Below are 12,103 nucleotides of genomic sequence, written 5' to 3'. Positions count from 1 at the left end.
ATTTTCTTAGAACACCTTCCCTTTCACATATTGAAAGCTCACAGCTTAACCAAAGAGGGGGTGGGGGGAACGAGAGACATTCCATTACTGAGGCAAAATAAATACTGTTCTATCCTCTGATCAAGTATATTTCTGAGTTTGGTGCCACATGGCAATGCTAATAAACAGTTAAACTGTAAAAACCCTTAACAAAAGGTATGATGTTACGGATATTATACCAGCACAATTCATAATAAAACATTCTGAGATAGTCTTGAAAAACAAAAATATTACCTTTTTTAAAGACAGTTGATTATAAAGAAATTCAATGAGAAATTGAAGGGTGATAATTATAACTTCAAAATAAATCTGCCTAATAGAACAAAATACAGAGCCCAGACCCAAACCTAATCAACAACTTGATTTGTGACAAAGGAGAAATACAGTACACTGAGGGGAAAAGGGCCTTCTCAGTAACAGGTGCTGGGTCAACTGGACTGCTACCTCATTCCAAACACACAAATCAATCCTAGATGAACATAAATCTAAATTTTGGTGTGGCAAAACAAACAAAAACATTTTAAAGAGAATCACAGAATATCTTTGTGACCTTGCAATAGGCACAGATTGTATATACAGTGAAGAAAAACACATAAAGATATTTGCCGTACACAAATACATCTGACAAAGAACCAATATTCAAATTATATAGAACACTCATACTCATCAAAAGACAAAGACAGACAAGCCAACAGAAAAATGGGGGAAAGCGCGAAACACAGAAGACAAGAAGACACCCAAATGGCCAACGGACATATGAAAAGGGGTTCCGTATTTCACCAGTCATCAGAGAAATGGAAATCCACACAACCACCAGAATGGCTACAACACGGGTCGGCTGCGGAGCACTGGAATTGTCACGCAGTGCTGGTGGCAGTGTAAGTGGAGCACACTCTGGAAAACTATTTGATAGCATCTATTAAAACGGAACTTTTGCAAACTCTCCGACCAAGCAATTCCATTCCTAGATATAGACCCAACGGAAACATGTCCTTATTTTTTTAATCAAAACACTTGTACCATACCAGAGTGTTCACAGGAGTACTCTTCATAGTACAACAAATAAATTGTATTATATTTATATTATGGAGTACTGTAAGGCCACGAGAATGAAGAAACTACAGTCACAAAAAACGTAGACGCATATCACAATGTTGAACAAAACAAGCCAGACTTAAAGGAATACATACCTTACAGTTTCATTTACATAAACTATAAAAGCAGGGTAGCTCAGGATAGTGATTATCCTTGGTGGGGGGGACAGTGACAGGAAGAGAGCATTAGGGGCTTTCTGGGGTACTGACAACAATCTGTTTCTTGTTTAGAGTGCTGATTACATGGGCATACTCAGTTTGCAAGAATTCATCAAACTTAACACTTACTATTAATATATACACACACTAATGTCAGACATACATTATTATACTTCACTAAAATGTTAAGATCTGCCAAGTATGATCTGAATCACTACCACTGAGCACTACCAAAAATAAAACTGACTCACAGTATCATCAAGTTGAGCCGAGACTCGACAATGTTCGGGATCTGAATCAGTCTTTGGAATTAAAGGAGGCATCTAACAAAAAAAAGAAGAACAAAGTAAACACATACGGGCAGTTAGTGAAAGAACACAATACGATAATAAAGCAAAACAATATCAAACACAATCAACAGCATTTGATTTGATTTTGGGGAACACTTATAAACAAAGTGTGTATGCATGTATATATGTTATATATATATATATCAAAAAGTATTAACAATCTAAAATTAGAATCCAAATATAAAAGGATGATTATTTAATTACCAAGAGATTTTTTTTCCTCTAAAAAAAGAACTTTTGAGTTGGAAAGGAAGATTACTTAGTCAAACTCCCATACCTGTTAGAAGAATTTAAAGCTAAAAAAGCCTAAATGATTTAAGGACCAAAAGTTGTAGCACAGCCAGGGACTAGAACTCCAATCTTCTTTCTTTTACCATAAAGAGCTTGATAGTATGTTAACAGGCTGAAGGAACTAATTAACTGATTGCTGGGTAACTGATTGCTAGGTAAAAGCTGATACTCATTTGTTAGCACAGGAAGAACCATCAAGATCACCTGTTATAACCCTTCATGTCATTGGTGAGAAAAAAAAAAACCTGAAAAAGTTCAGTGACTTTTGTCTGAAAGCATGTTAATTATTGGCAGAAGCAGCACTGGGAAATCCTCATTTCAGTGTTAGTGTACTTCTTCAGGATTAGAAATAAAGATGAAGCATCAGTGAAAGTACTAGAATTAACAAAAAACTATGATTTATATATACTATGTTGGGAATTGTCTCTTACAGTAAAGAAATTGTTTCTCTATATTTCCTCTTCATTCAAATTGATCTAATAGAAAACTTTAATAGCTTACATGTTTTCTTTTATAGTCTTGATTATAACCTTGAACAACTAGGTCTAAATTATAAGAAAGGACAAATTAAGAAGCAAAGATCTACTTGGTTTACTACCTATATTTGCTAACGTAATGAAAAAGGTTCCTAGGAAACTCTTCTATGCCACTCTCAGGTATATACCTGCAGGTATGTACTAGCAGGTATCGCCTCAGAGCCAGATGATGGCGAAAGGCTTTTCTTCCCTTTGATCATGTGAATCGTGAAATTAGACTTTGTTTCCTAATGAATACTAGTGTAACTAATTTTCACAATAGCATTTACTTGTTTTGCTATAAAACTTAATAGCATTATAGGATAAAAATTGCGTAATGGAATAAAAGAGTACAAAAAGCATTAACTTCACTAATTTAAATATTTGTTTTAAATGGATTTTAAAATTCTACCATAGCAGAGACTGAGAAGTGACTGGATTTTATAGTGTCCATTTCTGATAAGAATGTATTCTCTTTAGTTTTTCCATTCTTTTTTTTTTTTTTTTTAACATTTTTTAATTAGTTTCAGGTGCATAAAACAATGTAATAATTAGACATTTATCATTTATATCCCTCACATAGTGACAGCCCCTCCCCCCATCCACTACCCCTCTGACATCGCACACAGCCATTACATTTCCACTGTCTCTATTCCTCCGCTTCTTGTAACTGTATATATATATATAAAATTATAGTTGATGGATGGACCTAGAGAACATTATGTTAAGTGAAATAAGTCAGACAGAGAAAGACAAATACCGTATGATCTCACTTATATGTGGAATCTAAATAAAAGAATAAATGAATCAACTAATCAGAAACAGTCTCAGAGACTTAGAGGAAAAACTGAGGGTTGTGAGATGAGACGGGGGAGGGGATAAGGGGGAAGGTGAGGGGATTAGAAAGCATAGTCGGTAACCAGATTGCCACGGGGATACGAAAGTCAATTTGGGGAATGTAATCAATAATGTTGTGAAGATTTTGTAGGGTATCCGATGGACACTTGTCTCGTTAGGGAGACCACCTCAGGGATGGTGTAGATGCCTGATCACTGCACTGTACACCTGAAGCTGAAGCTGAACAGTTTTTCTATTCTTTATGAGACCATGTATCTATGAGTCTTCTGAAAGGAAATACGGTAAATTTAAGCAGGAGCTCAATAAATCTTAGTTGATTTAAAAATAGTTTGCTTTAGATATTACTGAAAACATCTTCTTACCTTGAAAAATGATTGCTTTATGTCTTGACCTAATCGTTCTGACATTTTGCCCATGTTGTCTGACATTTTAGTCATTCCCTCTGCCAAACTATCAGGAAGGGATTTAACTGCATTTGAGACATTCCTCATAGAATTTCGAAGAGGATTTACAAAAGTGTCCATCTAAAGGGGAAAAGATATTATACCATGACTTTATTGTATCAGATTTGTTATTCAACTGAGAAGCCTAGGAAAATACAGTGTGACACATGAAAGATGCAATAATTTTCCAGTCTATAATAGCTTGTTGCATTTTTAAAGTATATAATTGTTGTCTTCAATGTGTCTTAAAAATGTATTTTCACACACAAATATATGACTAAGAAAATTAAGTGATAAGGTTATTGCTAGAAAATAAGTTTTGGCTGCCTTATTTTAAAAATTCTGAAAAAAATGAAGTTTCCAAAACAGAAACTGATGAAAGTGGAATTAGTCACAACATACTTCTGCCACAGTTCAAGGCAACAATGACAGAGATATTTTGAGGAGATAGTGAAAAGTAAACAAGAAGAAAAACAAACAAACAAACAAAAACCCAGACAGCTCAAATAGATAACAAGCTACAACTTTAAATTAATTTTTAAAAAATAATTTTAAAAATACATTACATGCACAGTTAGAACCTACGGAGGGAATTTGGAATCCATTATGAAGAAGAAAAAGAGAAGTTGTGAATCAAACCTGTAAACCATATTTTAATAAGGGAGAATAGAAAAACTATAAAAGAAAATATGATCAGAGATACAAAAAGGAATGATGTCCAGAGGGTTTAGAAGCATTAAAACATACGTTTGACTGTACAAATGTCAGGTAATTTCAATTAAGAAAGGGAGAGACATGTAAAGAAACCAAAGTAGCTACATATGGACCTTTCTCAGATTTATAACAAAAACAAACAAGAAAAAAGAAAAAAGGGACCCAAAACCAATCATAGGAAACTACAAAAATATTTTCCAGAAAGTGTTGAGTCTCATAAAAATTACCACAGAAACAAATTAAGTTCCATGTAAAAAGAAAACAACAACAAATAGTAAAAACTGAATTCCATTGTGTAAGGAATATAGCACAATGTTAATAGATGGTATCAAGAAGACAAAACTTTGCCACACTAGTATGCTTTCATAGTTTCCATCAAGGAAAACTTTCTGAAGAGCTAAAATAAGTATAGTAATAACAACAACAACAAAAACTGAATTACAAGATAACTATAAAAGGGTTGGGAGTTTTGGTTACTCCCTGGCTTAAGGTGAGCCAATAGTGCTATAGCGATGCTTGATAGACAGAATAAGCAACCTGTGGGGAAACATCATAGTATAATTTAGAGGCGAACCAAAGGACAGAAACAAGGATAGAGAAGGGTTTGAAAAACACTACCACTGGTGAAGAGATACAAAATAAAAAGGGCAAAAAGACGAAGCTAACTCTCACATGAGCATGTGTGCCTGTGTGTGTAAAATCGTGTGTGTGTGAGTGTGTGTGTGTGTGTAATTCTAATTCTATCAAGAGTAGTTTCTGGTTAACTAGAACAGTGTTCAAATCAATCAGAACATTATTTCCAATATTGACATCATTGCCAAGTGGATTTTTAATTGTAATAACATTATAAATAAACTAATTCATGAGAACACAAGTAGAATTCTTAAAGAGAGATAAACATAAGAATACCACATTTAAAATGCACAGCTTCAGGGAAAACTGCCTCCTCTCTAAGTTAAAACATTCACAGAAGAGGTAGAATTCAGAAGCAAAGAAGGCATGAATTTCACTTTAATCTACAACCGATATTAAAAACTATTTGAATATCCTCAAAAATATTTTAGAATTTTATATATCTTACACTTCACAGTAGAGATGTGGGTTCAACTAATATAACCTTTAGAGACGGTTAAATGAACACAACCTCATGCGCGATCTAGGTACAAGGCTAAACTATCACTGATACTCTTTTAAGAGAACCTAAGTCTATACCATGAATTAGACAATGATTTAAAATAGTTGCCTGTGCACCACCCCAGACCTACAGAATCCATTTCTTTTTATTTTTTCTTTCCCCAATTTCTGAGGGTAAAGCTTAAGCATCTATCTGTATTGGGGTTGGGACAGCGGGAGCCACTGAGGATGGAAAAACCGCCACAGGAGATTCTGACGCCTAACCCTGAAGTAGACTTTTAGAAGCATAAAAGCAGAGTCCATCACCATATGATAACATTTTTAAAAACAGGATTTGTCTTAAAACAGATGTTCAGAACAAAAACGGAAACAAATCTGCAAATTACCCAGCAGAGGAGTAAATCAAGGATCACGGCCAAAGTGTACACTTAGCCTGACTTACAAAGATGTTGTCTACTCATCCAGTCACCACCTCAGTTGAGTAATTTGTATTGATAACAACACGAATGAAGGAATTTTAATTTAAATTTAGGTCCTTAACTATAGCTTAAAATGCTTTCACACCATGATATAAAAGTTGACAGAGACATACTGTGTGCATGACAGGCTTGTCAGTTAGTTTTTCTAGGAATTGGCCCCCAGATTTTGCAAAGCTAACCAAATTGTGCGACCAAGTTAGTGTTATAAAGTATTATTTCTCAAGCTCCGAATAGCCATGGATAAATGTTTACAGATGATTTTTTGTCTAATAGCTATTTAATTTACAGTGAAATATAATTAAGGGAAAATATTATAATTCAACCAAAAAGGAAATGTAGCTGAAAACCCCTAATTTTTGATGCATAAAAATTATTCTGACAATCTAAAAGCTGTCAAGATGACCCTGGTAATTACTAAGGTGATTTATGAAAAATGTATGTTATGCATTTCCAGAAATCATTCAGAAGGATCTTTAGACTCCAGCAGTAATTTTTTTAAAAAAGGGATATGTAACTGTTTGGAGATAGATATATATATGCTACTGCTGGTTAGTAAAAAGAAATTGTGCACATTTAATACAATGCTTCTTTTATCTCAAAATGCTGTTATCAACTATTAGCTTATCTTAAAATTGATGCAATTTTAAGACGGAAATGAGGTAAACATGAAAAAGAGAATACTGGAATGCATCTCTATTGACAATAAAACCATTGAGAGTTGGAATTTAAACTCAATTACTTCAATCATGAAATACATAGATAAGACTACATTTTTTCCCTACCATAAGGTATAAAAGCTGGAACTTGTTATTAAAACATTTCACTTGGAAATGTTAACATCCACTTGAATGTTAAAACTGACCTCCTAATCACATGAAATTCTTAAGCTTAGAGTTACTAATTCTTACTCATTTTGTACCAATTCCTTAATTAAAAAAAAAAAAAAAAGGTCATCTTTTTTTTTGGGGTGTGAGGGAGAAGTGGTAGGGGAGTCTTTTTCCTTTTAAATTTTCATTTGGAAATAATTTCAGGCTTTTAAGAAGTTGCAAAAATAATACGCAGTGTTCCTACATACCCTTCACCCCGCTTCCCCTACTCTTACAGCTCCTGCTACGATTGCTGCTACTACTGAGATCCAACATTTAGTCAGAGGTTATGAGCCTCTGTATACTGCAATACACAGATGCTCTAAAATGAGGAATGACATCTTCACTTCTTGAGAAAACTAAAGGACCAAACAGATTAAGTAACATGGTACAGGTCACAGCTAGTAAATGGCAGAGCAGGGGTCTGATCCCAAAGTTTGTGCCCTCACCCACCAAACTATCTTGCTCAATTTGAGAACTTCATCATTTATTGTCTTAACCTAGTATCTTATTTCAAGTATAGGTCTTGTACCTCAAAATGAAGTTTAAATAATAAAGATTTCACTAAAGAGACATAAAAATCATACCCTATTTAACACTTTTCTTATCTTACTTCAAGTAGAAGACATTTCCTCCCAATAAGAAAGAGTTCCTTCTGAAGCTAATGAAAAGCTGGTGACCTGTCTTAGGCAAACCTTCCTTAACGCATCATTTCAAAAGTTTTTTCCCTTTTGTTGAAGTTACTGCTGGATTTTAATCTCCACGTAAAAACAGGAGTTTATACTTATTAGACACAACTATCAATAACAGTAGGCTTAATAAAGCACAGAAAGAAGAAAAACATGCCAAGGAGCATTTAATAAACTTTTCTAGTCTCAAAACATACATACAAATATAAATTTATTTTCTTTTTTCAAGATCAAAGTATGAAAATAGATCTGTAAAGAAAACCAGTGCAATGGTCTGCTTACCTTGCGAGCAAAATCCCCTTTCCCTTTATTGTAGGCTTTGTTCTCAAGGAAATCATATACATAGTGAGCCAAAGCTGGGGATGCTTTCATCATTTCAGGAGTTAATAGCAACTAACAGGGGAAAAAAAAAGGTATCTCACATTGATAGGGTACTAGAAATTAGCTACTTTTTATAATTTCATCTGGCAGAAATTTAAGAATGTAAAGAATTTTAATTTTATATTTAAAAACCACTTAATACAGTTAAAGCCATCAATAATTCTATGACCATCAACAGTTTGGTAGATATTCTTCCATCTGCTATTTTGACTTTCAGCACATCTAAGATGAACATTGTCCAAATATATTTAAATACTATTCCATTTTCAGGTTTTATAGCTAATACTAAGATCCACATTAGTAAACTGTTATGTTATTCATATTCCATTTTTTAAATTTAACATTAACAGAAAGTATATAAAATAATCCAGACAAAAACTTTTAAGTGTTATAAAACAAAATATTGCTTTCACAACGGTTACTAATATAACCTAACATTCTAGCTTTGACATACTGAGATCATTAGCTAAGAAGTATACAGGATAACCACATTTAAAAGATACATTTATAGCATCTGATTTGGGAAACGGTGGTGATTTCCTAAATCTTGTAAATAACTGATACATGTTTTAATGCAATTGAAGTTATACATTTAAAATAAAAATCAAAACATTTGACAAGAGTCAATTAATGGTATCAGACATTCAAATTTAAGCCAGAAGACAAAGGTGAATGACAGCAGAAATTTATGTTTTTGTTATCCTTTCAGTAAATAACAACGTATTAAAATTACAATTATAAATAATGCCATGGAAATTGCAATTATGGCTATAAACAAACCCAATCAAACATATAAATGTTTACGAGAGAGAGAAACCTTCCAAACAAAATATCCAGTATAGTATTAGCTAAGTTGTACTACATATAAATACTAAGGCAAGTTCAGCAAACTTTCTCTGTAAAGGTCCAGATAGTAAACATTTTAGGTTTTGTTGTCCACAGAGTTTCTGCTGAAACTACTCAACTCTACTGTAGTCCTGCAAATGCAGTCAGAGACAACTGTAAACTAAATAGGTGACTATGCTCCACTAAAACTCTTAATAAATCACGTGGTGGGCTAGATTTGGTTTGCAGGCCGTAACTGGCTGACCCCTGTTCTAGAGAATGAAGTGGGGAGTTAAATAATGAAACACTATATATGTACCTGGGTTAAAGCCTTGTCTAATAGATGGAAAACATTATAAATCATTCATCAGTATTTAAAAAACTATAATAATAATTTTATTATATCTGGCATCAGGGTACCCAGGTCTAAAACAAAGTTATTTCTAGGAGTCCTAACACCTTATGCAGTAAGTAACTTGTGGGATATGTTTTGTTATGCCACAAGAGAAATCTACATGCCTAAGATGCTACACATCAGAAGTAGTCCCTCAGATCTCTTTCTTTCTTGAATTATCCCGTAATTTTAGAAGCATTAGACTCATTCTGGACCATGGGAAGCAGCTACACACAATTATCTGAGAAGTAAGATCAGCTAGCTGTAGATATACCATGAAGAACTACTACTATCTACTCAGTCTAGTCTACTATGAAATACCTAGCCTTTATAGTGATGTAGAAGGCACATTTGTGCCTGCCTGTGTGTGTGTGTATTCATCTAAAACCTGAACCAAAATCCCTAGTACTGAGTCTCAAGAACGCTTCTTAGTTAATAAATAAACAGAAAAATAGTATTTACAAATTACTGAGCAGATTGCATGTCACATCTGACATGCTTCTCAAAAGTGACTGTTATCCCACTATTATAGAAAAAAAAATTCTTTAATAAAGAAATCTACTACATTTGTGTGCTATATTAAAATGAAAATCTATAGGTAATAACAAACATGAACTTACCTGCAAATATGCATTTAGATCCTTTTTTCTCTTTTCTAAAAAATCTCTATCCATATTATTAAAAGTCTTTTTACCAGGAAGCTTCAATATACTTGACAGATTTTCAAACTAGAAGACAAAATACATTCAATAATCTTAACTTTTTACAAAAAAGAGAAAGGTATTTTGCAAGTGGCAATTTCTCTATGTATCAAAGAAACGTTGAACAGATCATTTTGCAATATGTTGTATTAATCAAAAATCAGAAAAATGAAAAAATACTGTCCAAATATGTCCAAACCACAGTTCTAATGTTCCTTACTATAAGGTATTTTCAATTAAGAATGACTAACAGGGATAACTGATGAAGATGGGTGATGATCACATGCGGTTTCATTTCAATACTTTCTCTAATTGTAAGACTGTTCAAATTTAGTAATAAAAGGTTTTTGAAAATATTTTCTTGAACTACCCCTGTGACTTGAGAATAAAGTATTAGCAAATAAATTTTTAATGATCAAAGTTATGAATTCCTGGCTTGTTAAAAAATTTCATAACGAAATATTTTCATATTGATGACTTCAAACCAATTAATCATTGTAAAACTATTAAAGGAAAAAAGAAAATTTAAAAATATAGCTTAGAGCTATATTACAACTCTGTACATATACAACTATAGTACAAACACTGATATTTCTTCCCCATCCATCACATAAAAAATAAACTCTAAGATTACTAAGAAAAACAATTAAGAGCCATCAGCTTATAGCGTATCTTTGTAAAGCCAAAAGCACAAAGTTAATATACATACTCTAAGTCTAGCACTTATAGACTTAACATTTGGGAACACCTTCAAGGTCCTGATGTGGAGTAACCTGCGGTGACTTACCAAAGCACAGATTTGAACCACGCTAGCTGCTAACAGTTTAAGCGTAAAGTCATTTAACTGGTGACCGCGCCTGGCCAGCAGCCTTGTATCTAAAACTTCAAGCTGCCTCACTGCTTTTCCCATGTGATACACATTCTGAAATGAAACACACTTTCTAAAAATGTTCTTTGTTTAAAAACTCATTCATTCCAGCTGCAGAAATTAAAGAGAAGAGGAAATAAAAAGGTGTAGGATCATTTTCATCCCCAAACTGGAAATCTGATAAATTATTAATGGAATGACAAATCAGATGGTTGCTTGCAGCTATAATGTGAACAAGTTCATTGTATGCTCCGTGTGAAAGGTAAAGGCAGCTTTTTTGTCCCAGCCAAGGCAAGAAAAACAAAAAAAGGGGAGAGGCAATTTACAGGGAAAATGTGATGCTGTCGTGATATTCACCAACTTGGTGATTCACAAAAGTATTAGAATGGGTCCTCTTTGATACCTGATTTTCTGAATTATTTTTTTTTTTAATCATATCTTATGGAAGTAAATTTACTTTTTCAAGGTACCCTAAAAGATATTTAATTTCCTAGAACATTACTTATCCATGTTCTCTTACACTACAGATTCAGTTTATGAACTGACTCGTAGTACCCCAAAATGAAGCTCTAACCTCCAGCACTGCAGAACGTGACAATATGTGAAGAAAGAGCCTCTAGAGAGGTGATTCAATTAAAAAAAACCTTGAGGTGGGGCACTACCAAATTAAATGTTAAATTTAATTTAGGTTCTGGCTAGTGTGCTCATGAAGAGGAAATATGGACACACAAAGAGACACCAGGGATGAGAGCACACACACAGAAAGGTCATGTGAGGTCACAGTTAGCAGAGCAGTCAACTGCGCCAGAAAGAGATGCCTCAGGGGAAACCAAACTCGCCAACACCTCGATCTTGGACTTCTAGCTTCCAGAGCTATGGGAAAACAGATTTCTGGTGTTTAAGCCACCCAGTCTGTAGTCTTTTGTTACGGCAGCCCTAGCGAACTGATACACCAAGGGAATATAAAAGTATCCAGTAAAACAATTTATTTCAGTAACTTTAAAATATTAAACCTTATTAATAAAAAAAAAGTTACAATAAGTTATTTTCTTAAAGTGTAAACTACCAAATTCTTTTTTAAATTATCTGTCTGGAACAGAAGCATATATGACCAATAGTTTTTTTCAAATATTATTATTATAAAAGGAAAAAATGGGAAAATTTTATCCTCTATATTAACTCACACAAGCTTAGTTTATAAAATACTATTTTAAGTATTAGGTAGCCCATTCCTGAAAAGTAATATAATTCCCTCTGCCAAAACTTCATAAAAATATTTTTTAAAGGCATGTAAAATAAATTA

The 12,103-nt window shown here is 33.4% G+C and overlaps 1 protein-coding gene across 5 annotated transcripts in view; it reads right to left on the bottom strand.

The window, feature by feature from the left end:
• SNX13 (sorting nexin 13) overlaps positions 1 to 12,103 on the bottom strand; it is a 120,856-nt gene that overhangs the window by 9,365 nt on the left and 99,388 nt on the right. For 4 of the 5 annotated variants that reach the window (XM_019727202.3, XM_019727210.3, XM_019727220.3 and 1 more), the window contains 4 exons: positions 9,852 to 9,959; positions 7,914 to 8,024; positions 3,669 to 3,830; positions 1,544 to 1,615 (listed from right to left, as the gene is read on the bottom strand). In XM_019727202.3, coding sequence (XP_019582761.3) covers positions 1,544 to 1,615; positions 3,669 to 3,830; positions 7,914 to 8,024; positions 9,852 to 9,959 — 453 coding nt within the window. The remainder of the gene's footprint in view (positions 1 to 1,543; positions 1,616 to 3,668; positions 3,831 to 7,913; positions 8,025 to 9,851; positions 9,960 to 12,103) is intronic. The other variant, XM_088797713.1, reaches the window with a different exon arrangement.

This window comes from Rhinolophus sinicus, chromosome 4 (genome assembly GCF_057876585.1).
Source record: "Rhinolophus sinicus isolate RSI-liver-muscle chromosome 4, RSI-T2T, whole genome shotgun sequence".
Taxonomy (NCBI): Eukaryota; Metazoa; Chordata; class Mammalia; order Chiroptera; family Rhinolophidae; genus Rhinolophus; species Rhinolophus sinicus.
This window is presented reverse-complemented; position numbering and strand designations above follow the sequence as displayed.